Below are 25,701 nucleotides of genomic sequence, written 5' to 3'. Positions count from 1 at the left end.
AAAAGGTGTTGTGCATTGTGTTTTTTTTCTATTGAGACTTTGCTGCAATATTTTCTTCTTACATCTAGCGTCTAAAGTGCTACTTGTGATAAAAATAAAAGCACTGTTCAGTTTCCTTACTTTACAACTATGCTTAGGTTTAAAATTTTTAATTTATATTGTCCTTAGTGTGTTTATGAAGACAATTAAATGATTAAAATAATAGGGAGGTTACCTACCAAGGAGGGGATCTACTCTACAAGCCCTCGTCGGAGCTGGTCTGGAGGGTAGAAGCTTATGCTGGCTGAGTCGGCCCTGTTCCACCCCGAGGGAGTGGTTAAGCTCCCTCCCCCGTTCACCAGTTAGATGAAACAACATGAATCTACGCACAGTTCTCTGACCTTAGCCGGGCAGCCTGTTGGGTCCAGAGGTTGTTCTGTTAACTCGTCTCCTCCCTGAGGGTGCTTCTGACTTTATCTCCATGTTACTGCTTTCCCTCCCCAGTAAACTCTCCACAATTAATGCCTCTTGTTTCTAATGGTGGGAATTTCTCAGAGTAATCTATATTTTTTCCCCATTATTTTTATCTATATATTTTAGTATAATGGAATTATTTCCATTATTTTTAATGCTCTACCTATAAAAATTTGAATTACGTTAACCTGAAAAAAAAAAAAAACAAAGCACTTTGAAAGTTTGGATCCAAATAAAAAGTTACCCTTTGGGCCTTTGCCTAATGGGTTCCTGCCTAAGTCTGTTTTACTTTTAGGAAGTTTAAGTTGTGGCTGATGTTATCACATTGGAAAAAAAGTACAGTAGAGTTGTGCTTTAGCTTCTGTTGTTACTTTAATTTCTAGAAACATAATAGTTCTTAGTATATATTTTGGGGAACAAATTAAAATACAGAAAATCTCACAACCAGTAAAAGCTTAACTCTTTCTAGGAGAGAATAAGTCTTCAAATTTTTCTCAAAGATCCAAGGGGAAAGAACGCTTTAATCTTTCAGATTATAAGTAGTGTCCCTTGTCCCTTCAGTGGGGGACCTCCAAACTTATTTTTAAATACTCCTTTTCTGTCTCCCAATGGCTTGAACCATATTAAGTATAAGATCACTCTGTTGAGTGCAGTTCTGAGGGGACGTGGGAGAGATCTTGGAGATTGTTTTCTTATTAGCTTGGAAATTTTTTCCCTTTCAGAGCATGAACATGAATAATGGAATTTTTAAAACAGTTTTATTGAGGAATAATTGACATATAATAAACACATATTTGACGAATAAATGGATTTGTTTTCTCAAACATTAGCTTCAGCTCTCTTATTAAACCTCTTGTAACCGTTGTCTTTTGAGAGAGATTATCACTATGACCTGGGATTCTCTCTTCTCCCTGGGAGCTTGTTACTTGGCTGTTTCTTTCACTTCTTAGTTTCAGCTCTTTCTGTGGGTGCCTTGCAGGTGTTCCCCTAGAGCCCTCACCTAAGCATGATCTTCCTTCCAGCTCCAGCCCTGCCATTTCTTTAGCTCGCCCAGCATTCCCTAGGCTACGACTGTGACCTCCTTTTGGTTCTCGCCCCATCTTTCTAATGCAGTGTGGCCAGGTGGTTCTTTCTGAATTGCATCTTGGATTGCTTTTACTCTCTGACAACTTGAAGTGGCCTTACGTTGTGGTCAGAACAATCCCTTCATGACAACATTCCAGTTCAACCAGGCCATCTTACTGCCCACTTCTGTTCACATACTTTTTCATTCCAGTCCAGCCCTTCTCAACTGGGGTCCCACCTGAGAATTAAGTCTTGAGAACTTAAAGCATTTGCTGCATGTAATGAACCAGTTTGTATCCTGTGCCTTTAGAATGGCACTGGTTATGTATCTTCCTTGGGAGAACTGAGAATGTACGTAGTCACTCAAATCATTTTTTGTAGGGCTTGTTACCTCTCTCCCAGATCCCCATTGAGAAGGCTGCTCCAGTTAAACAGAGCTACCACTTTCCATGTCTGTTCCATCCTGCAGCCAGTCCTGTCCCACCTTCAACCATAGCCTGTTGGGTGCTGTTTTCCTTGGTCCCAGGTGAAAGGCCCGCCTCCCCCATACATACATGCATTTAGCCCACACTCACAAGGGCGTGTGTGTGGAAGGCATGTGCACTCACATGCTTTGATTCAGCGTCTTTCCTGTGCCTGTTGTTGCCTTTTCCACTTTCTTCCTTATTGAACTGTTATTAAACCTTTTCTGTCTATTTCCCCTATTAGAAGGGGAGGCAGGCTCCATGCTTGGTCAGTGTTGTGCCCCTGCTCCCACCGTGAGCCCGTGTATGCAGTGGGCACTCTGAAAATTTGTTCGGTAAACTGCCGAAAAGGCCTGCTGACACTGAGAGAACTATTTTGAGATACTTTAGTTGCAAGTCTTGCTTTATCACCAGATTTCTCTCTCTCCCTCTTTTTTTTTTTTTTGGCCACACCACGTGGCTTGTGAGATCTTAGTTCCCCAACCAGGGATCAAACCTGTGCCCCCTGCAGTAGAAGCTCGGAGTCCTAACCACTGGACCGCCAGTGAAGTCCCCAGTTCTCTCTCTTTACTATGTATCTGCAAAGCCCTAACAGACCCAGATACCTACCTATCTCTTTCTCTCTCACCCTCTTAAACCTTTCATACTGCCTGTCGTGCCTGGTCCTGCCCTAAGCCATCTGGAATAGAGAACATCTGAGATAAAGACAGTTGCGGTGAAGAGTGAGTTTGTAAGAGGAACAGATTGAATAAATGAAGTGTTGTTCAGTTGTTCTTGAGCTTATAGCATCTTTATTATAAATGAAACTATTTTTGTGTACTTCAAATATACAGTTAAATCCTACTGCAACGAAAATTTCTCTGTAACAGATGGGCCCTAATTATTTTAAGTGGCAGTATTTGAAGAGGAAAAAAAAGTTAGCTATCTAAAATGTCAGCCAGTTCAATAAAACCTTTTTTCACTGATTGCAACTGTAATCTGTAATCTTTGGAGGATCTTTGGAGAATATAAAAAAGCACAAAGAAGGAAAGGAAATGGTTGAGTGTACAAATAACCTTTTGGTGAATGTGTGTCTAGTCTGTTGCATGTGTACTTTTCCCATGTCATTAAGTATTTTGTTACTACATTTTAAAAAATATCAATTGAGGATACCGTTTTTAGAAAGAACCATAGTTTCTTTAACCAGTCCACTATTGTCTATTCACTTAGGTTTTACAGTTTTTCAACATTATGAATACTGATGTTATGAGCATCCTTAAGTATAAACCAGGCGCGTATCCAGAGTCCTAGAAGAGACATTGCTGTGTCAGAAGGAAGACTTGTGTGCTTTGGGAGGCGCGTGCACACACACACGCACCCCCCACCAGAAAGGCAGTTTGGCCCAGCTTGTTAGTCTGAATGTACAGCCTTCGTGTAGTGTTCAAATGGTGGCTATTACATTATCACAAACACACATTAGTAGAGCAGGATACAGGCTTCCAACTGGGAGGTTTTGTGTTTTTTCCCCTATGGATTATTTGTGTTCTTTTTTTTTTTGATTTTGCAAATGTTTCTGTTGTTGTTTGCATCTTTCTTGTAACAAGAGCTGATCTTCTCTAAGATGCCAGAGGGAGGGTCTTTGCCATGGACTGAAAAAAATGAAAGGTGTTTTTTATTTTTTGTTGTTGCAAACCTCTTGGACCTGTCTCTGATATTATACTGGAATTTCTCAAGAGTTGGGTGGGCAATGTCTGTTATTTCTCTGTGGTCACTCACAATTAGCTTGAACATGACTCTTGCACAGAAAGTTACACGAGGGCCATCCTGGAAATTAGTGGTAGTTTGGTGAGGAAGATGTTTAGCCATTTGGCAATTTGGCAAAATCCAGTGACTAAGATCATTTTTGGAGAACACTTTTGAATTTTAGTTATTCTGTTTAAGGGTCAAAAGTACCTAGTTCCCTGGTGGCCTAGTGGTTAGGATTCCAGGCTTCCACTGCCGGGGCCCAGGTTCAATCCCTGGTGGGGGAACTGAGATCCTGCAAGCCATGCAGCGTGGCCAAAAAAAAAAAAACCTAAAAAAAATTAAATAAATAAAATAAAGGTGAAAAGTACCAGAGTTTACATGATAGTAGTTAAGCGAGGCTAATCCAGTATAATCATTAAATTATGTATTGTTCTCTTCTAGTATTAATTTTAAAGACCCACAGTTTGCTGAAGATTACATTTTTAAAGCCGTAATGCTTCCGGGAGCAAGGTAAACAATAATGCATTTATAAAACTCTCTAGGTTTATTTTGTATAAACGAAGTTCATCCCTATAACTAAATTTTGTATTTTCAAATGGTTAGAAAACCTGCACCGGTACTGAAACCTGGCGACTGGGAGAAATCCAGCAACGGGCGGCAGTGGAAGCCCCAGCTCAGCTTTAACCGGGACCGGCGGCCCGTCCACCTGGATCCAGCGGCCTTCAGGGCTTTGGGGTGAGTGGTAGGTTTTTCTGTGTGTGTATTTTGCTTTTTCTGGGTCTTCCACAAAGCATTAAGTCAGCATTTATGCCACAAATATTTAAGACCATTAAATACAACTATTCTGCAGATATTTTAATGACTTTGATACTTTTCTGCTTTTCTTCGTTTTTTAAAATTCACTTCTGTTTCTTTGGTCTATATATTGCTTTACGTGTTGCTTGAGAAATCCGTTATTTTCTCTTAAGAGATTTTGCTGTCTAGAAGACCGTTATTTCAAAAGAAAAAAACGTGCTCTTCACCCTCAAGAAAGTTCTGGCCGAGTTCATGTCCGGGTGTCCCCAGTACCTCTGTGCAGAGCTATCAGCTCCTGGGCTTGTACCCAAGCACTGATGTCTCCGTGCTGCCTTAATGTGTTTCATGGCCTGTTAGTCAGGTTGAGTCTCTTTTAAGATGTCTGCTGGCCATTTGTATCTCCTCTGCTGTGAATTTCTGATTTTTATCCTCTGCCCTTATTAGCTATCAAATTGTCTTTTCCCTAGTTATGGAGACAACCGTATATAAAAGAGGGGGCTTTGAAACAGTAACACGTAAAGCTGGGATAAAAAGAGCAATGTGCTGGGGTAAATATTAATGAGTTATCATCTATGAATTAATGATGATAACTCATAAATAGATATTTCCAATTCATAGGAAAACCTTAAGATTCAAAATGGGATTTAGGCAGTAGGTTACCATCAGCAGCATGTACTTTATACAGTGGCTAGTAAGGGACAGTGGGATGTACATCAGCAGCATGTACTTTATACAGTGGCTAGTAAGGGACAGTGGGATCATGGGCTTTGGATCCTAAACGTCTGGATCAGATGCCTTGTCTACCACTTGATACGTTTGTTCACGTTACTGAACCGCCCTGTGCCTCCATTTCCTGTGTGTAAAATGGGAATCATAATCACACCTACTTAACTCATGAAGTTGTTGTGGGGATTAACTGCTTAGGATAGTTTCTATTGTGGTTGTTTGGTCGTCTGCATTCTTAATAGTAAAAGAAATGCAAATCTAAAATATTCTTAAGATTTCTTTTTTGCATTATTTCAGCCATTTTGGAAAGCAACATAGAAATACCTCTAAATAGAGTTTTAAGTTCTGAAGGTACTCTGAACTTTTGATCCAGATTCCTGCTTATTGGAATTGATCCTGAGAAGATATTTTAGAGGAGCCTAGTTATATGCCCAGATCTCTCTAGGCATTGTTGTCTGTACTACTGGTGCTAAATGGTGGACTGGTTTAGTAAAATATGAGATATCAACATGTAAATATTCTATAGGTATAGATGTTAACACCTAGGAAGACTATGAAAGATATAGGGAAATGTTTGATATATCAGTAGTAAACTGAAAATAGTAAGATATAGAGTAGTAGTATATACCGTTGACGCTTGAACATCTCTGGGGTTAGGGGCACTGACCCTCTGAGCAGTCGAAAATCCTCAACCGTGTATTGTATAGGACTCTAGTATTTACTATTGAAAACAATCCACCTATAAGTCGACCTGCACAGTTCAAACCCACGTTGTTCAAGGGTCAACTGCATAGTGATAGCAACAGTATGGGTCTTTGAGAACAAAACTAAATACAGGGCTTCCCTGGTGGCGCAGTGGTTGAGAATCCGCCTGCCAATGCAGGGGACACGGGTTCGAGTCCTGGTCTGGGAAGATCCCACATGCCGCAGAGCAACTGGGCCCGTGAGCCACAATTACTGAGCTTGCGCATCTGGAGCCTGTGCTCCGCAAAAAGAGAGGCCGCAATAGTGAGAGGTCCGCGCACCGCGATGAAGAGTGGCCCCCACTTGCCACAACTAGAGAAAGCCCTCGCAGAGAAACGAAGACCCAACACAGCCATAAATAAAATAAATAAATAAATAAACAAATAAAAAAAAAAAAAAAAAAAAAAAAAAAAAAAAAAAAAAAAAAAAAAAAAAACTAAATACAATGCAAAAAAAGAGAAATAGACTCAAATTATTTTTTGCATAAAGTAATTAATAAATATTTACATGATTATTAAAAATCTTTGGTGTGATAAGTGAATATTTGCTGTCACCATTATCAGGTACTGTTTTGAACTTTGTCCATTATAAATCTTTTAAATTTGCATTGTCTTAATCAGATCTAGTAGTAAGAAGATGGCTGCCAGCATTTATTTATTATGTGTTGGATATATGTCTATATAATTGTTTTGCTGGCTGGGGGGTCCTTTTATAGCCATGTTATGCCCAGAGGCTCTGGAACTGGCGTTTACAGCAATGCTGCACCACCACCTGCGACTTACCAGGGAAACTTGTACCGGCCACTGTTGAGAGGACAAGCCCAGATTCCAAAGCTTATGTCAAGTAAGTTTTCAGTAATGGATTATTTTACCTGCTAAATTAAGTACTGCAACAAAAGGTGGCTTCTGATCTTCATTGCTAAAAAGATTTATTACGTCAGTGCAAACATATTGGACTTAAAAACCCTAATGTTTAGAAGAATTATAAGAGAATACTTCATACAGACTTTCAGATATTTTTATCTGATCTGTATATAGTTAATTGAATAATATGAATTGGATTTCTTATTTTCATTTCTAAATCTGCTTCTGGGTGAACATATGCAGAAAAAGGTATGCGAAACAAGCTCCTGTTTATTCCATTAATACAGGTAATGGGGCAATTAAATCAGGTGCAGTAGACATGGAATTGGAATTACCTGAAAGACAACAGTATCTGTTTCTTAATTCAAATTGTATCTTAGTAACTGCCTAACATAAAGACAGGCGTGTTGCCTTAGGTAGAAATATGCCTTTAACCTTGTGGTTCTGTGAAGACTGTGGCCTTTCCTTGACCCCTTATAACTTGTTTTGTGGGCAGAAGTGAATCAGAAATGTTAACTATGAAAGTGATTATATGGCATTTGGATTGCAGTGGAAATGGGAGAAAATAGTTGAGTGTTGGGCTTCACGGATTTTGTATTAATTTTAAACTGTATCCCCATTAACTGTTGTGTCTGAGCTCTGTGGCCGGGCTCATTTTCAGGGAAGTGTAGGTCATGTGCCAAGTTCTGAGCCACTTTCTTTGTGAAGCCTGTGCTTCTGCGTTCCGTGTTGTCTGGTTGCTGCCCCACCAGCCAGCCCCTGCGTGGGGAGGAGGGAGACAGTGCGGCGAGATGCTAACATTTGTTAAATCCAAGTGTCGTAGCATTTAAGTTTTTTTCTGAATGTTTCAAATAGTTCATAAAAATTAAATTTAGAAAAAACAGGAAGGGCTACTGTATTGCAGAGAACCCTCAGAACTCCTTTTAAACCAAAGTTACACCTGTCAAAGAGAGAACCAGATTAAAGTGAGGATTGTTGGGAAATATTTATGCTTTGTACTTAGTATTGTTTTCATGCTGATTTAGTTACAAAACCATTTTTAACCTGAAGCCCTGTAAGAAAGGAGTTCTGATGGTCTCCTTCTCTCAGGGTCCTGTTTTCACTGTGTTCTGTCTGTCTGTCTGTCTGTCTGTGTGTCTCTCTGTGAGGCTTAATGACACTGAATTGTTAGACTCCACCATGAAATCTGTGGACTTCAGGGGTTTTATTCTATTTAGTGAAGGAAGCACAGAAGGGGCACAGTGTTTAATGGGCTTCTTGGAGATCTTCTCGGTACAGTAGTTCCCTCAGCTGCTTTCCCCCGAAAATTCAGCAAATAGCATTTCTGAGTATTTCCATTTGTAATGCATGCAGAATATGTATCAATATGTAACACATACAACAGAAAAGTCTAATCACTTTGAAAGAGTTATCTGTGCCCTGAGATCTCACAAGTGAGCGGTGAGAGCATCTCCAGCTAATTGTTAAAGCCAGCTGTTTACTCACACGTTCCTTATCAGTTCCTTTTTCCTTGTGGCTCTTTGCCATTTATTTCTATCTCTACTGGTATCAGAGCTTCCAAATACAGGGACAAAATGAGATGCAAGTGCTAGAACCAGCTATAATCTCTGTGGCTTAGTTTAGCCAGTATTTCTCAAGACCATGGTTGTGGGGAATTTCTGAGGTTGTTGCATTGAGTAGACTTTCCGAGGTGTGGCAGGAGGTTTGAGTAGCAAAGGTGAAAGCACGTGCTCTGTGTTAAGTGGCTTCCTTCCACCTCCTGTTTCCTAAGGCCCAGTTGCTGGCCTGCTGCCACCATAGTTTATCCAGATGGCACCTGGACATCTTACTTAAAACTTTGAAGTCTTTTTTTTTCACTAACTTAAATTGACTTATTTTTAATTTGTAAAGTATATCAATACATTATGGGTTTGATGTGCTTGCTGTATTTTTTCAAATATACATCAAAATGAATACAACCACGAAGAGAACAAGCTTGTTCATGGACCCCCAGAAAATCATCTTCTGTACCACCTGTGATATGTACCACACTTTGGGACATATTGCCTAGATCAGTGGTGCTTAATCAGGGAATCATAGGCCATATGAGAATCTGTAAGTCATGGAGTCCCTTCCCAGAAAATCACTCAATGTGGGATTCATATAAATCCAAGTACTGCATCCGAGGTCCCCTTCCACCCTGCAGGATCCTGCCCCAACAGTAAGAGAAAGAAGTCAGAAAGTTCTTTTATTTATCAAGGTCATACCAGAGGTAAAGAATTTCATACCCTTCGGGGCCTGCAATTCTAGAGTTCTTAGTTTGCCTTTTTTGGAAACAGGCAGCTCTTGTCAGCATCTGGGCGTTTTATTTAAAATAGTGGGGTCCCGTCTTCCCTTTTATTACTTTGACTAACTCCTCATTTGCTGTTTTATAGCACTTAATTAGATAAAATTTGTTTATACTTACAAAGAAGCTTTGATTAGAAACTTTGATTAGAATCTGTTCCACTTAGAATCTCTTTAATTACATCGTTAAAAAATAGGAAATATGCTTTGTAAAGTAGGAATTCACTTTGAGCAAGAAACAAGTGGCCCTCTCTGCCTGGTGACTTGTAAACATCGAGTCACCTGAGGATCAGTGCTGGGACTCTCATTGTATTTAACATATCTTTTCAAAGGGGGTGGGGATGGGAGGAGTGAAAAAGTTTATGGAAAAAAATCAACCAGGATGCGATATTTAAATTGAGCCAACAAGGGGGAATTTGGAATACTCCAGGCTGAGAGAAAATAATGAGCTTGAAGTACATTGCAAGTACTCAGGTAGTATTAAGCTTAGAATATAAAATTAGTCAGAGAGTATGCACTGGAACTGATTATGAAGGTAGGGAGGCTGATTTTTTTTTTTTAACTGATGTTTTAAATGTATGTTAACTGTAATACATGTTAGTTAAATAAAATATGGTGTATAATAGTAAAACATATTTTAAAAACCAGTAAATCCATGATCCTGAAATAAGCAGTGTTTCTTCTGTTAATTCTTCATATATGCAATTTTTGAAAATTAGGTTATTATACATATGTTTTCACGTATACTTTTTATTAAAATGTAACATACATAAAATGCCAAGTCATAAATGTACAGTTTTATTTTTATGAAATGATCACAGTCATGTAACCACCACTCAGATCAAGAAACAGAAAGTTGGGACTTCCCTGGTGGCGCAGTGGTTAAGACTCCGCGCTCCCAATGCAGGGGGCCTGGGTTCGATCCGTGGTCTGGGAACTAGATCCCACATGCATGCCTCAACTAAGAGTTTGCATGCCACAACTAAGGAGCCCGCCTGCAGCAACTAAGGAGCCCGCTTGCCTCAACTAAGGAGCCTGCCTGCCGCAACTAAGACCCAGCGCAACCAAATAAATAAATTAGTTAAAAAGTTACTGGTGCCCTAGAAGCCCCCCATTGTGTCCTCCCCCAGGCACTGCCCCTGCCCATTAAAGGCAACCTGACTTCCATAGATTAGTTTTGTCTGTTTTTTTTTTTTAACGTAGTATCTAACAGTCTCTTAACACCGTTACCCTTTTTAAATTTGCCCTTTTTAGTTGGATGTTTTGCTTCTGAGATTTATCCGCCTGTCGCTGTAGCGAGAGTTCATTTGTTCTCATTGCTTCCTGTGTCCCATTATGTGACTGACCGTCATTTATCTGTCCAGTTGGGATAGTGTGGAGTTGGTCCCCAGCTTGGGGGTGCTTGGAACGGACCGCTGTGAAGCTCTCCCGTCCTGGTGCGTGTTGTAAACGCTTCTGGTGGGTCCATTCCCAGAACTGCAGGGTCAGGGCTGTGTGCACGGTCAGCTTTCGTGAGAAGTGCCAGACACGGCCCGGTTTACATCCCCGCAGCAGTGTGGGGGAGGTGCAGCTGCTCCCTGCTCTAACCAGCCCCTGGTGTTGTTGGCCTGTTGGCTTTTAGTCACTCTGTTGGACGGGTAGTGGAAGCTCACTCACGTTGAATTAGCCTCTTCTTGGTGACTTGGAGCAATTTTTCATGTTCATTGACTGCTTGGATATCTTTTTTGGTGATGTGCTTGTTTGGGTCTTTTGTCCATTTTTCTACAGGGTTGTCTACCTTTTTCTTTTTACTTTGTAGGAGTTCTTTTATAGTCTGGTTATGAGTTTGTTTGGGGGTTTTTGTATTGGAAGTATCTTTTTCCACTTGAAAGCTTGCCTTTTCCTTTTAGTGTCATCTGATGAGCCAGCATTTGGGGAAAGTGGGTGAGGTGCCTGTGGGAACTCCTTGTGCTCTTGTAGCTTTTCTCTGGGTCTTGAATCATCACAATAAAAAATCGAGGACAAAGAAATCGTAGATATTTCATGTATTTTGATGTTTTTGTAAGTAATATCTTTTAAATGTCGTTTTCCAGTTGCTTGCTTGTATATATAAAGAGTTGATTTTTGAATATTGACTTTATCTGACAACTTCACTAAAATTCGTGTATTCTGAAAGTTTGTATGTTCTTTTGGATTTTTTCCCTACTCAGTCATGTCATCTGTGAGTTGTGACAGTTTTATATATTCATTTTCTAATCTTGATGTCTTTTGGTCTTTTTGTTTTATTGCACTGCCTGGGACCTCTAGTGTGAGTCAGTGTAAGTGGTGATGATGGGCATCCTTGTTTCATTCCCAGTCTTAAGGGGAAAACTTGTAATATTTCACTATTAAGTATGATATTTGCTATAGTTTTTTCATTTATAGAAGGAGTTTCCTTCTATTCCTTGTTTCTAGTGGGTATTGAATTTTATCAGATGCTTTTCCTCCATTTCTTGAGGTGGTAATGTTTGTTTGTTTTTTTCCTTCTGTTACATGGTGAATGTACACAGATTGATTTTTGACTGTTAAACTAACCTGGCATTACTGGAATAAGCCTAATTGTCTGTGATATATCAATTTTGTGTGTGTGTGTCAGCATAGTGTGGGCTATTTTTTCATCTCTGTGTTATGAAAGATTAGTTTATAGCTTTCTTCACACGTCTGGCCTCATAAAACAAGTTAGAAAGTGTTTCCTACATTTTTGTACTCTAGTAAGGGTTACTGTGAGATTGTTGTCATGTCTTAATCCTTAGACTCACACAAACCACTGAATTCTTCTCTTTTTTTGGCAAGAGTTTTTAAAAAACTTTTTAAAGCAAAAAAGTGTGCAGTTACATCTCGTTTCTAGAACCACAACTTGGTTGTGGAAAGACTTGGTGGTGGTTCTGTTTAGGGAGAGATGGTGAAAGTCTGGACTGATCTGTGGCGAAGTGGATTCCAAGTGGAGAAGGTGGGAATGGAGGCACTAAAAGGCTGTGTAGTTGAACGTGCGAAGTGCAGGAGAGAGAAGATTCCAGATGAGGCTCCTTGTGCACTGAGGGCACCTGGGGGACTAGAGAGTTTGGAAGCACAGGAGGATGGAGGAAGATGGAAGAACATGATAGTTCTGATGTGTGTGGAGGTTGAAATGCCTGAAGACATTGATGCCATCTGCCTGGAGGTAGCGATAAGGATCTGATACCTGCTCAGGAGAGAGGAAATTGGGAATCATATCCATATAAACCAGAAGTGTAAAAGTTTAAGCAGGATTGGGATAGGTTAAAGATTTCTAATTGCCCTTGGTTATACGAGAACCTAGAACAGCCTGGGGTTGTGAGATTGGACTTCCTAGAAGGCAACCATGTCATTTCACACAGTATTCCCTGATAACCTTTGTAAGAGATGTGTTGGAGAAATAATCGGCCTAATCTAGAATAGTTGTTGCATGGTAGTAAACTGGTCACAGTTGTATGATAAGCACAGACAAATGCTGCCAACTGTCAAGAAAGGAAATTCCATGTTCTGGGATGTTTTCCCCAATACTCTTTACATGTGGCTCAACATAAGATTTGGTTTTTCTTTTCTTTTCTTTTCTTTTCTTTTTTTTTTTTTTTTTAGTTTACTGTCATTAAGATTTTTCTGGCATATTTATTTCATGGTCTCTTGTGACCTCGTGACCTCTAGATTTCATATTTATGCAGACAGACCTAATCCTTGTGTATATGCCAGCCAGTCTGTCCATCCATCCATTGATCCATCTGTCTATCCATTCATCTCTCTCTATGTATTTTCTGTTCTAATTTGTATCTGATCCCTTACGTTTACATTTATATTTACATATCTTTTTTGAATACAAAGTGTTTTAAGGTAGTATTACCCTTTTAAGAAGAGCAGTGATTCCGGGGGCGGGGGGTTGTGGTGGGATGAATTGGGAGATTGGGATTGACATATATACACTAATATGTATAAAATAGATAACTAATAAGAACCTGTTGTATTAAAAAAAAAATGAAATTCAAAAAAAATTAAAATAAAAATGGATACAAATGAACTAACTTACAAAACAGAAAAAAAGTAATTATGGACTTCAAAAAAAAAGATCAGATGTCAAAAAGAATTATTTTCTAATGTTTAACTGTTTCCACATTCAATTACTAATAAAGTGAATATAAAAATTGTATTAAAAGAAAAAAGAGCAGTGATTCCAGATGTTTTACCCAAGATCTTTTCTTATTTTCTCCCCATGAATCTGTGTTTGTCAAGATGCTTACTCCCGAAGTGCATGTGTTAATAAGTATGTTTATTTTTCCTTCCTGTCTTAATTGGGTGTGTGTAGTCATGTGAATTCTAAACTTTGGTAATATTGAAAGTAGTCTGCAGATCCCCAGTCTTGCCTTCTTGAGACCCTGAGCTTCTGAGCCTCCTGGTTGAGGAGGCAGCTCTCCTGGTCCTTCTGACATAAAATAACATGAAGAGTCACCTCAGCTGATAGCACAAGTGCATGTGAACCATGGAGCAGCATAGTGTGTCGCGGAGGTGGTCCTGGCTTTCCGTCCACCCCTTCATAGCCTTGTGACCTCAGGCAGGCTTTTGTCAGTACTCCCTTTCCTCACGTCTAAAATGGTACAGAGAACACCCGTCTCACAAAATATCCACAGTAAGTGAGTTTAAGTTATTAAGTACTTGAAACAGTGCCTGGCACATAGTAGATACTGTGAAAGTATTCAGTGATAAAAGATAAGCATTCCTCTTTATAGAATTTTGAACTTTAAAATTTGTTTAGAAATAGTTTTAGTAAAATTGAGATCGAAACTGTTTAGTCAGTCTTTTTAAATATTTGTAGTATCAATATCATAGCTGGTTTTTCATGTGGTGCAGGGTTACATCAAGGAGAGCCATTGGTCATACTGCCAAGCTCTGTCGAGTGTCTGCTGCAGGCATTTCTCACTGTCGGTCTTTGATTTGTCTTTGATGTGTCAGTTTTTGGCTGACGGGCGATTGTCCGGGTACTGGGAACTTGTCAGAGTCAAGTGCAGCCCCAAGTGCTCAACATGAATAAAGCGTTCGCTTCTGCAACCTGGAGAACGTGACATGTCACTTCTCTTCATTTCAGTCGGTAAACTTGTCAATTAGCTGCATTTGAAAAGTGATTTTTGATTAGTGCAATCACTAAACATGGAATCTTTTCCATGATTGCTGCGCTGATTAGGTAAATTGTCACTTGAGGAGCTATTGGTGAAGCCTTGGTTTCTGTGGCCGTAGAGCTCTAGAAAAGGGATACGTTTTTAAAGACCACAGGAAAAAATTAGCTGTCATTTTTTTTTTCTCTCTTGCTTGTACCTTTGTGAAGTGCAATTCACTATCTCACATTTTTTTTTCTCCCTCTCAAATGGATCTTTTAGAGCCATATAAATGAATGATAATAAGTTTGTTTTACATTCTACTTCATTACTTCTCAGCCAGGAAATATTTCTGCTTTATGAACACTTAAGGGCCATATATATTGCTCAGAGCCACATGAAGAGATTTGTTTAAAGGTATCCTTGAAATTTGTCTTCATTCCTTTTTATTTTTCTTCTTGGGTTGAAAGCAAGAGATATTTTAAAGTCTTAACACAATTTGCTTAGGTTTTTAACAAAAAACTATAGATTTTGCATGTGCTGAATTTGTGTGGAAAAAAAAAAGTTGTCCTGGAGGTGAGAAATAGTGAAAGCAAAACAGAGGAGGCAGCACCTGGCATACCAGAATTGGTGGGGTAGGAGCTCTGGCTGTTTTTCTAGACACTTACAGTTATACAATCAGACTACTGAGAAGGGCTCCCCCTCTCCAAAAAAAACATATACACTTAGTGAACACTACATGCCAGTTCTACTTAGAAATACCGGTGTGCTTAATCTAACACGCAGCGTATTTGGATCTGATGGTGAGGACTTTCCCTCCACCTAATACTGTTCCTGGGAGGAAATATACCAGCTTTTCCCCTGACTTTATATTTCATAAAACATTAGGATAAACATTTCTGAAGGCTTTTCTTAATGTAAATGTGTTTTTTATTACCTTCATTCAATTTCACATTTATTAGGGATCCTGTGTGGAAGCTTTTATTAGTACCATGCAGAGTGTGTTCTGTGATGACATCATGCAACCAGAGTCACGGAATTAAGTGTTTATGTTAAAAAGAGGCGTGTTTCCAGGGTGACCACAGTGATTCTGGGACATGTGAAGTACAGAGCTAGACAGGGGTCCAAATGAAATTTTACTGTATTTCTTTTGACCTTTGCTATATTAGCTAATTTTGTATAATAAGACACTAAAATATAATACTTCTGGGAACATTTTAACCAATTTTCACTGACCTAAGTTTTGTGCAGTATCTGAATAGTTATGGACTACAAGTTTAACAAAGTCATCATCAGGAAAAGTGGCCAAAATGTTGGTTTTACTTTCGGTAGATTGCTTTCTCGTAACTCATTGAAAATCGTATAGTGTATTTTAAGTTTCTCTATAGAAGTAAACTGCACAGGTGGTTTGCTGTCTTGTAAGAATTTCTGGTTTTACCTCCTCTGATTTAGATTTTCTGGTGGTGTACAGTCTTTATAGTGATCCAGAAGTTATTCTGGGCCCAGACTAGGGATCTTGGCCCTGTTTCCTGTGGATTGTGTGGCGATGAGCTTCCTGAGTTTCCATTCAGGTTCTGAATATCTAATGACCACCGAGAAACCTCCTCAGCATTGTTCTCAGTTTGACCGCTACTAATTTGGTTTTTAAGAGATAAAAGGGGGACTTAATGCAGATTGACTAGGGATGCCACCTTTCTTTCAGTTCAGAATGGAATTCTGCTTGGAAGTGATGGTGGTGAAGGCCTCGTGCGTGCGCTGATCGTTGGGCCAGGGGCTGGGGTGGCTCCCCTGGGGTGGTTTGTCCATCTCGGAGGCTTTCTTTGGGCCAGTACCTCGACTGTGTTGCTTCCAGAGCAGCAGCAGCTGGGTGTTTCATGCTGGAACCCTTGTGAGCAGCCAGGTGCCTTACTTGTTCCAGATTCTCTTTTGCAGGGGGTTTTATAGCACAATTCTACTTTTCTTTCTTCTTTTCTCCCCCCACCCCGCCCCCAAGTAAACCCAGATTGCATTTTTTTGGTTGGTAACCAGAGATAAGCTTTCATTTCTTCTTTCCTTTAAGAAAGTAATTTCGAAAAGCATGTTTCTAGTTTGTGTTTCCATTAAAATGTGAGCCTGAATACATTATGGTAAGCCTTGTTGTCCTTGGGCCTTGGGAGTCTGGAGGAGGTTGCTGTCCTCAGGCGGAGACCTCATTAGACAACTCCTGGAACAGCTGCTTTAATTAGGTCACACTCAGACCCTGCCGGAAGGTGGCCGAGATGGCTGAGACTGGGGACTGGAATGGTGGTTGGTTGACACCAACCTGCCGACTGTGCTGGGGGTGCCCTTCATCCCATTTACACAGAGGACCAGCAGCCACTTAACTCTTCCTTGTAATTCGTTCTATGTTCCCAGCTTAGCTTCTGTTAGGGGAAGAGGTTTGACTCTCAGAAACAATAGGGAAGTGGGCAGTCCCTTTATGAACATGTCTTCTGACCTGTTGGAGAGATTGTGTACTGTCTGCTTCATGTTAGCACAGCTAGGCAAGGCAGCGTTCTTTCCAGTTTACACGTTTCGGGGGCAAATTTTAGGATTTCTATTAAAGTTACTATTTGTTCAGTTTGTATTTACGGATAAAACCAAAATACTATCGTTTTGCACAGCGTTTAAAATATAAATGTAAAATATATGTATACCTTTACATACGTACGTACACAGATAGTGAGGGAGAGAGAAACGTGAGTTTAATGACCAAGGCTTCTAAAACTATGTTTTGTTATCAAAGGAGAAATAATTTGACAGATTTACTGACGCTGTTGGTTTCATATCTTTTTATATTTCCAGGGTGTGTAATTATGCTAGTTATTTAATTTATATTCAGTCTCAACTTTTTTCAAGAATTTTTAATTACAATATATGTGGGTAGCTGAATAGTGACTACTTTTCAAAAAAAAAAAAAAAATCTGTTCAACCCTTTCCTGTTTATCTTCCAGATATGAGGCCCCAGGATTCCTGGCGAGGTCCTCCTCCCCTTTTCCAGCAGCAAAGATTTGACAGGTAATATTAAAGCAAATACGACTTTTCAGTAACTTTTCACATCGGCATTTGAAGTTTGGGCTTTCTCTGTGGTATGAAGTATACTTTCTTCCCTCTAAATAGTTTCTCTTGTGCCCTTTCTTTAGGAAAATAGATGGTTAACACGTTGAAGTAAAAGATCCATGCCTGTATACTTTGCTGCTTTTCTTGGTTCTTGGACTTTATTTTATTGATGCTTTTGAGGTGCCCTGAAAAATGCAACACAGAGAGCTTAAAATTGTATTAGGTTTTGGTCAGGCTAAACAAATTTCTTTTTAGAAGTGTTGTGCAGCTTAATGAGGCATAACTAATGGGGTTCCACTTTTATCATTTCTGTGCCGGCAGCGCAGCGTCAGTACAGACCAACCATTGATTCTTGCTGCAAACCTCTTGAAGTCCTAATCAGCTTCTTTGGTACAACTTTTTCAGGGCTGACAGGCCTATTGTAGTGCAGTGTCACTGTAGGTCAGTAGTTATTAGTTGCCACTGAAAACAGTTTCTTTAACTACTTAAGACTGAACTGAATTAAATGCAGAAGGGACTTAGAAGAGGATTATGGGATCTGCAGTCTAATAAGTACCATGGACGAGGAAGAATGTGACATGGTTTAATAACAAGGGATGTTTGACATGTGTTCTTTCATTGATAAGTTGTGCTCTCCGAAGTCAGGTGGTCTCTGCATGACAAGGCAGCCAGGCGTGTTATGAATAATTATATTAACATCTGAAGAATAATTTTTTAAGGGCAGCTTTAAAGTCTGTCGTCTCATGCTGGTCTTGCCAGCACCAGTAAATGCTAAGGCGAGTTTAAGCCCCCTCATAGCACGGCTTCCTTCTTTGCCTTCCCAGTTCTGATCTGTTTTGTTTGCCTCTCCTCTGCCGTTTTAGCAGTCTGAGCTGTTCACATCTGAAATGAATGAAGTGTTGTTATTTGAACAGGGTTATAACCTCTACCCCCTTTAAGAAAGGTCTTTGTTTAGAGACTCCAAAACCTCATTTCATTATTTTCTTCAAGAAGATAAAAGAAATTATGTTATTCAATTGTTTATTAATAGTATCAGCTACTTAGTGCAAGCTGCATTTTAATTTAAAATAACTGCTACTGCCTGTGTTTATGTTTTGTTTTCAGTATAAGTGCTCAAGGCACACGGTATGTACCACTTCAGCATCCTCAGAGTAGCACCATTGTCAAACAGATTAAATGAGTGAGGGGTAAATTTTTTCTAAATTACATATTATCACATTCACACTGATCTCATTTTAATAACTGTCTTTCTCCATTACATTTGTCAAGTTTGATTTTAAGATTTGGTTTCTCCACTTTGTTGCTTGCTTTTTTCCCATATTATTAATAATCACCAGTATTATCATCTGCTTATGAAGTGCCAGCACTGTGCTAACATGCTTTTAGAAACATGAATTCACTTATTCCTCTTAGCGACCCTTTGAAGTGGATGTTGTTATTTTTACAGATGAGGAAACTGAGGCACACAGTTCAGTAGCTTATCTGAGGTCTCTCTTCCTCACCATCCTTTACTAAGAAACTTTTCACTCAAGCGAAACTCATCAGAAAACTGACTCTAAGCATCATATTCCATAATGCCACAGGGACTTCATAGAAGAAAAGGAGCCCCTTCCACTTCCAAGGCACCCTTTCTTCAGTCCTAAAGCTTTCCTTCCCTCTACACATTGTTTCCCTAAGATTATCACCTTGTGTCCTGACATCCATCGTTTATTTTTTGTTCTGCCCTAGCCAAGTTGGTATCTTCTGGACTGACTCTGTGAACCCAACAGATCTGGGACATATTTTGTGGATGTTTTTGGTTTAGTTTTAGTCAGAAACTAAAATCATGCTGTAAAGCAGAAGTTACGTGTGAGCGTAATAGAATTCTTTCTTATATCTTAAATCATGGTCATTTAAGAAACACACCATTTATTCATAAAGAAAACAAAGTTTGAATTCAGCCTCCTGAACTTCTCTATTAGCCAGCCTCTTAGCAAATACAGTACATCACTCGTTTCTATAGCACGTGTCAGTCTAACCTTTCTGACCTTACAAGACATAGAGGAGAAAATACAAACTCATAGTCACTTTGACTTTGCTGAGATGTCACAACTGGTAAGTAGAATTCTTCCTAGAACCAGGTTTTACTGATCATTAGTTCAGTACTTTTCCACTGCACAGTTTTGAGTGTTTGGTTGAAAACCCTATTAGAGAAGAAAATTTTGAGTGTGCTTTTTTTTTTTTTAAATAAACTACACTGTTTCTTGAATTAATTCCTACTTTGAAATGGTATATATAATTCATATATTCATTTCACTTAAAAATACACTGGGCGCATCCCTGCCCCCACCCACCTTCTTCTCCCCACACAGAGACAACCTAGCGATCGTTGTGTTGATGGCGAGTGAGGTCCAGCTTGTGCCTCCTCCTCACCTGAGTTTCTGCCCTGTTGTCTGTCTCTTTCCCAGCGGAGCAGTCTCTTTGCTGGCCGTATCCAAGGTGGCCATTTAGTTTTTAACTTAAATGGGTGCTAAGCTCAGTCGCAGAAAATTTTTAAAAGCTGATTTGCCGCATATATATATATATATATATATATATATATATATACACACACACGCGTGCGCGCACACACACACACACATATAAATTAAAGATATCCCAGTGGTAGTATGTAGTTATGTCACATTACCAGCTACTTTGCAGAGCAGTAATTTAGAAACTTAAGAATATTGTTACCATCCATGATGCCAAATGCCTCAAATAAGTTGCCTCAATCGATGGCTACTGATTTTAAAAAGTTAAAATGTGTCAGCCTCAGCGCTTCCATCCCAGATTTAAAATGTATTTTCCAGGGCAAATTTCAGTTTGTAAGTATTTGCAAACTAATATAATTAATATAATTAGTACAGTATAGAAAAATGATAAACTTGTGTAAAATAAAGGCCTTTCTGCCACTAACAAGCAAAAAAGAGTAGTACATGTCCCTCTTACTTGCCCTTTCCATTTAATTTTAATTATTTTTATAAATATTATTTTTGTCAAAAACATTTCAAGTAATCATTTCAAGAAAAAAAGGAGAACTTTGTGCTTTTAAATTGTGGCTTTGTTCCTAACCTATTTTTAAATCATAAAATAATGTAAAATTGCATTTATAATGTATTTTATCCATACCAGCAGATTTTCCTGAAACTCAGTTGAGTGAGTTTTAGCATTATAAAACTGGAAAGAAAAAATGATCACAGTTAATACAATGTGTGAGTTGCACTTAATGCAAGTGGGTTTTGCATGCCCAGTTTTGATGAGCCTTCTTGGTCACAGCACAAACCTTAACCCCTCAGTCCTGCAGAGAGTGGAAGAGACCATATGTTCTCTACATATGGAGCTGTTCTTGCTAAATAGATGAGGCCTTCTCACTAAAATATATTTGTATTAATGAATCCAAAAAAATAAGTAAAAGCCCTGAATATATGCATATTCTTTCTGAGGTACAGATTTTTCATTTTATTTTGACTCACAGCAAATTATATTATTAGAGTCCTTGTTTCACCACGAACTGTGGAGAATAGCATTGGCCTTTCTAGAGTTCTTAAAAGAGCTGTTCTTAGAGCCATCACACAAAAATAATTATCTTTGGTGTTTGAAAAAAAAAAAAAAAAAAAAGGCAAGCTCCAAGTGAAGGGAGGAGAGTGGGGGGTAGAGAGGATGGATTCAAGCTTGAATAGCTGTGAGAAGAATGCATTACCCAGTGAGCCCAGCTTTGGGCTTTTCCCCCTAAGACCTAGGAAGTGAAATTCATATGCTGATCGGTTATAGCTAATACCAGCTAGGCAGTGCTTTAGCAAATTTAAAGTTTGCTTATAATTCCTCCCAACATCTGTAATGGCCCAAAGCTTCTAATGCTAAAATATACTGGAGAATTTTGCTACTGTTTATTCTTTGTAGTGACTGTTCTATAAAATGGAAGTTGAGGAAAATGCTTCAAGAAAGTTATGTCATACATGGTGATTGCTTTTAGAGGGTAAATCTTTGCTACATTGTTTATGTGACAGTTTTAAATTGTTATGATTTAATACATCATACCTGTTGTTTTGTATCTGCAAAGTTAAAATAGGCACTTGAAGACAATTAAAACATTTCTTTTGACCATAATCTGGGCCAGCAAACTGGGTTATAATAGCTGTTGAATCTGTGTTCCCATGTAAACTGTACACCAAATGCCAGTCAGCCCATGCCAATTAGTGCTCATGTTGCTAGGTCACCGTGGTCAATTGAAAGCTGCATCAATAGAACTTGAAAAGGTTTCCTCCTGATCAGACCTTCTGACATATTGAGCAGAATAATGGATGGGAAAAAACAGCCAAGTCCCCTACCCTAGATTCAAAATACTCAGCAGTAAGAATTCATTTGCAATGTGCAATTAACTAGAAAGAATGGACTCCAAGAACCAGCCTGGACATTTTTAAAAATAAAGCCTCATTCTCCTGTCTTGTACATGTTTACTCTTTGGATAGCATCTTAAAATGTAGCCAACTTGGTGATCTTGGGTCCAAAACTTTAACTGACTAAAAAGGAAACTTGACAGTTGAAGGTGAACAAAATTTTTTTTAAGTCAGACCTTTCTGATTCAGTTGAGTTTAAACATCCTTTTAAATAAATGCTGATACTTCCTCAAACATGTTAAACTACACTCGCTGTGAGGAACATAAAGGCCACTCTGATACTACATATCCCCTATGACAAATCCAGGCAAACTGGATTGTCCTCAGATTTGGAGATGATGATACCTGCCAGATTTTAGCCTTCTGACTTTTAATGCAGACATGATGCTTTTCCACAGAGGCGTTGGGGCCGAACCTCTGCTGCCATGGAACCGGATGCTCCAAACCCCAAACGCAGCCTTCCAGCCAAACCAGTACCAGATGCTCGCCGGGCCGGGCGGGTATGCACCCAGACGTGACGATCGCGGCGGGAGACAGGTGATGCAGCGGGGGGCTGTGGCGTGGAAAGCTTACTGCTCACTTTGAATGGAACCGTGCCTCTTGGGACTCCATGGTTTAGTTTGGTTTTGGTTTTGGTTTTCTGAAACATCTGTGGATAAGTTACTGATAGAGTTGCTCAGTTGAACTTGGATCCCTCATTAAAAATGTATACGGGGTGAGTATCTGCCTCACTAAGTAGGTTATCCTTCGATGATGCTGAAGAATTTTCAGACCAAAAGCCCCTTTAATCACAGCAATCTGATATTTAGCACAAATATGGTCCATCACCAAAACACGTTGTTTATCCTTAGGGTATTGCTTTTTAGTTTCATAGAAACTAGATCTCTCAAAATGTAATGTTCTAGAAGCTGAAAGTAATATTTCACCTTTTCAGCTGTTATCTTTATTCCTCTTAGGAGTTTTCGGTCTTGATTTATCTGTTCTCTACATGGAAAGAAATCTTTCCTATCTAATTTCCCACTTTTTTTTTTTTAACTAAATTTAAACAGCTATACATTGAGTATAATAATTCCTAGACAGATTCAGTAAATGTAAGCTTTATTTCCTTCTCTTTATAGCATCCACTTTTAGCAGCATTTAAGCCTGAGGTCTGTTTGCCTCAGTCTCTTTGTCCCCCAGCCATTGGACACCCTGGCCAGTATTTACATGCTCTTTAATCAAACGCTTGCCAGAGAACAGGATCTGAATGCAGTGATTCAGAGTGTGTGCTATTCCTGGAGTTGGCACCTGTGGTGATGTGAAGTGGTTTTTAAATTGCTTACCTGGTGTCGCCTACAGCCTTTTGCAGTGCTTCGAATATTAATTTTCTAACTCAGGTTCTTGCCATGTGTCCCTTTGTTCTGATACCTGAGAAAAATCTTCTGCCAGCTAAGAAAAATCTTTTTTTTCCACACTTTTTTGGTGTATTCTTACAAGTCTCAGTTCACTTTACAAGAAAGTAATCATCTTGTCTTTTGAGAGAATTTTGTTACAGTTCTTTAGAATCAATTTGTAGAATATTACTTTGCATACTCTCAGCCCGAGATCTCTACAGATGCTATCGGTAGGTGCAGTAGATTGAGACTGTTTATGCTTCTAGCGTCGAGGGGACACTGGGCAACCTAAATGATGAATATTTTTGAAAGGAAGGCACACTTGCAACTAGAAGAAGCTCTGGAGGAAGTTTAGTCTAGTCACCTCATTTTCCAAGTCAGGAGTCGAAAGTTTAACCCTCCTGCCGCTGGGTTGGGCAGCAGAGCTGGGGACGCCTGTGACTTCTGACCCCAGTTCAGCGCCTCCCCTGCCTCCTTTAGGGGAGCGCGTCCCTTTAAAGGAGCTTTCCGCTGTTACACGAGGTAAAATTCTTATTCACTTAGGAGATGCAAACCAGTTGTACATTATAATTCTTTTAGGACCTTTTGGAAATACATTTCTTTCTTAGTCTTTTTTCTGTGGAGATGTTTTTTTTAAATCAGAATTTTGAAGCGCTATTAAATTGTAGAAGTTTATTGTTAAAAGCAGTAAAATTATGACTTCATTATATTTTTAGTGCAGTTTATATGACTAAACAAGTCCTTAGCCTACATTATGACCTTGAAGGACTACACATATTCATGTTATAATTTAAACTAGTGAAGCGCTCTGAGTGGCAACATGGGGAAGGGGGTCCATTTCAGAATCCTCCGTAGGAAGGGAATTGTGATGGGAGACACATCACATTTACCTTCAGGTTGTACAGAAATGTTATTTGCAAGCATATTAGGAACTGTTATGAATACTGCCAGTAATTGATTATGTAATAACCTAATGTGGTACACTATTATTTATAGCTAAACAAACAAAAAACCCTAAAATTAATAGTTCATTAGGCCTCAGCTGATGCAGCAAGCTCCTGCCTTTGTTAAGCAAAACGACTTTCCTAGTATAATATGTGTGAAGATGATGTGGGCACCTTACCACCGTGTGGCCTGAATTAGGAGCTGGGGAGGGGGTGGTAGGGAGAATTGAGAATGACAAGTGTTTTACGCAAGACACTTAACTATCCTTCATTTGTGTGCATTTTAAGGAATTTCTCAAGCGCTTGTTAAGGCTTGTTTGGTTAGTTGTCAGTGATAGCATTTATGCTGATGTCCCACTTTGCATGCAGCTTTCTATAAAGATGCAGACCAAAAGCACCCGTTTATGGAGATCTTCCATGTGATATACCTGTAAGACATATTCACCTTCTTTATGGTGTGTTTTTCCATAGAGAAGTAAGATTAGTTTCTTTGCAGGAGTGTTAATCCAGAAGATGAACTCTTTCTTTTGCTTTTTTTTCAGGGATATCCCAGAGAAGGAAGGAAATACCCTTTGCCACCACCTTCAGGAAGATACAGTTGGAATTAGGCTTTTGTAAAGCTTTCTGAAATCCTTTCATCATTCTACAGTTTTATGCTATTTGTGGAAAGATTTCTTTCTCAAGTAGTAGTTTTTAATAAAACTACAGTACTTTGTGTATTTCTTTTAACTGTGTATATTTCTACTGATCCGATCTCACTGTTTTATGTTGCTTTCCAAAGATGTGTGTTGCATAATACAGTGGATCTGAATTTATTATTGCTTGTAAAACACATTTGATGGAACAGGAATACTGGTTTTTCATTATGGTCAAAAATCAAACCAGCTGTGGATTTCAAAACACAGTGTATTCTAGATCATCTAAGATCCATGCTGATTTTTAATGCACAATTAGCTGTGAACTCTTGAGCTGGAACTCTCAGCCAACTAGAGTGTATATTGTTCAGTATTTCTTTGGGAACATTTCATTAATGTACTTGTCATATGGAAATTTCTGGACTTTAGTAAAAAAAAAAAACTTAAAACTCTGGTCTCTTGTTTTTCTTTTACAGTATTTAAACTTTGAAAATCTTGGCCAAGCATGTGTGTTTTTTTGTTGTTGTTTTTTTGTTTTTTAATCAATATATCAGAAAACTATTTCTACAATTAGATGTCGAAAGAAAATCAATGAAGAAGTAGATTTTAAGAGGATATGGTCAGCAAGACAACCCAACCGACCCATGTATGTGTCTGCTACTGATTTGGCGAATTATAAAATCTTCATGAGAATAAATTATTTACATTTTAAAAATTTCATGTAGATTTGTACTGCAGTTTTAAGGACTGGTTTTAAATCTCTAAGAAAAGTTGAAAAATTCCGGGGAGTGGTGATGAGTGAAATAGGTGAGAGGGATTGAGGTACAAACTTCCAGTTACAAAATAAATGAGTCATGGGATGGAATGTACAACATGGGGAATATAATCAATAATATTATTTTTGTGTGGTGACAGATGGTAACTAGACTTATTGTGGTGATCATTTCGTAATGTATAGAAATATCGAATCATTATA

The 25,701-nt window shown here is 38.9% G+C and overlaps 1 protein-coding gene across 1 annotated transcript in view; it reads left to right on the top strand.

Annotated features, from left to right (window-relative positions):
- The window catches only part of XRN2 (5'-3' exoribonuclease 2), a 78,605-nt gene extending 53,434 nt beyond the window's left edge, over nucleotides 1–25,171 (top strand). The window contains exons 25-30 of the mRNA XM_036826377.1: nucleotides 4,149–4,217; nucleotides 4,311–4,442; nucleotides 6,688–6,815; nucleotides 17,250–17,313; nucleotides 22,172–22,310; nucleotides 24,633–25,171. Coding sequence (XP_036682272.1) covers nucleotides 4,149–4,217; nucleotides 4,311–4,442; nucleotides 6,688–6,815; nucleotides 17,250–17,313; nucleotides 22,172–22,310; nucleotides 24,633–24,698 — 598 coding nt within the window. The 3' untranslated portion in view covers nucleotides 24,699–25,171. The remainder of the gene's footprint in view (nucleotides 1–4,148; nucleotides 4,218–4,310; nucleotides 4,443–6,687; nucleotides 6,816–17,249; nucleotides 17,314–22,171; nucleotides 22,311–24,632) is intronic.
- The last annotated feature ends 530 nt before the right edge of the window (nucleotides 25,172–25,701 follow it).

Source organism: Balaenoptera musculus, chromosome 15, assembly GCF_009873245.2.
Source record: "Balaenoptera musculus isolate JJ_BM4_2016_0621 chromosome 15, mBalMus1.pri.v3, whole genome shotgun sequence".
Taxonomy (NCBI): Eukaryota; Metazoa; Chordata; class Mammalia; order Artiodactyla; family Balaenopteridae; genus Balaenoptera; species Balaenoptera musculus.
The sequence above is the reverse complement of the archived record's forward strand: the minus strand, read 5'-3'. Positions and strand labels throughout refer to the sequence as shown.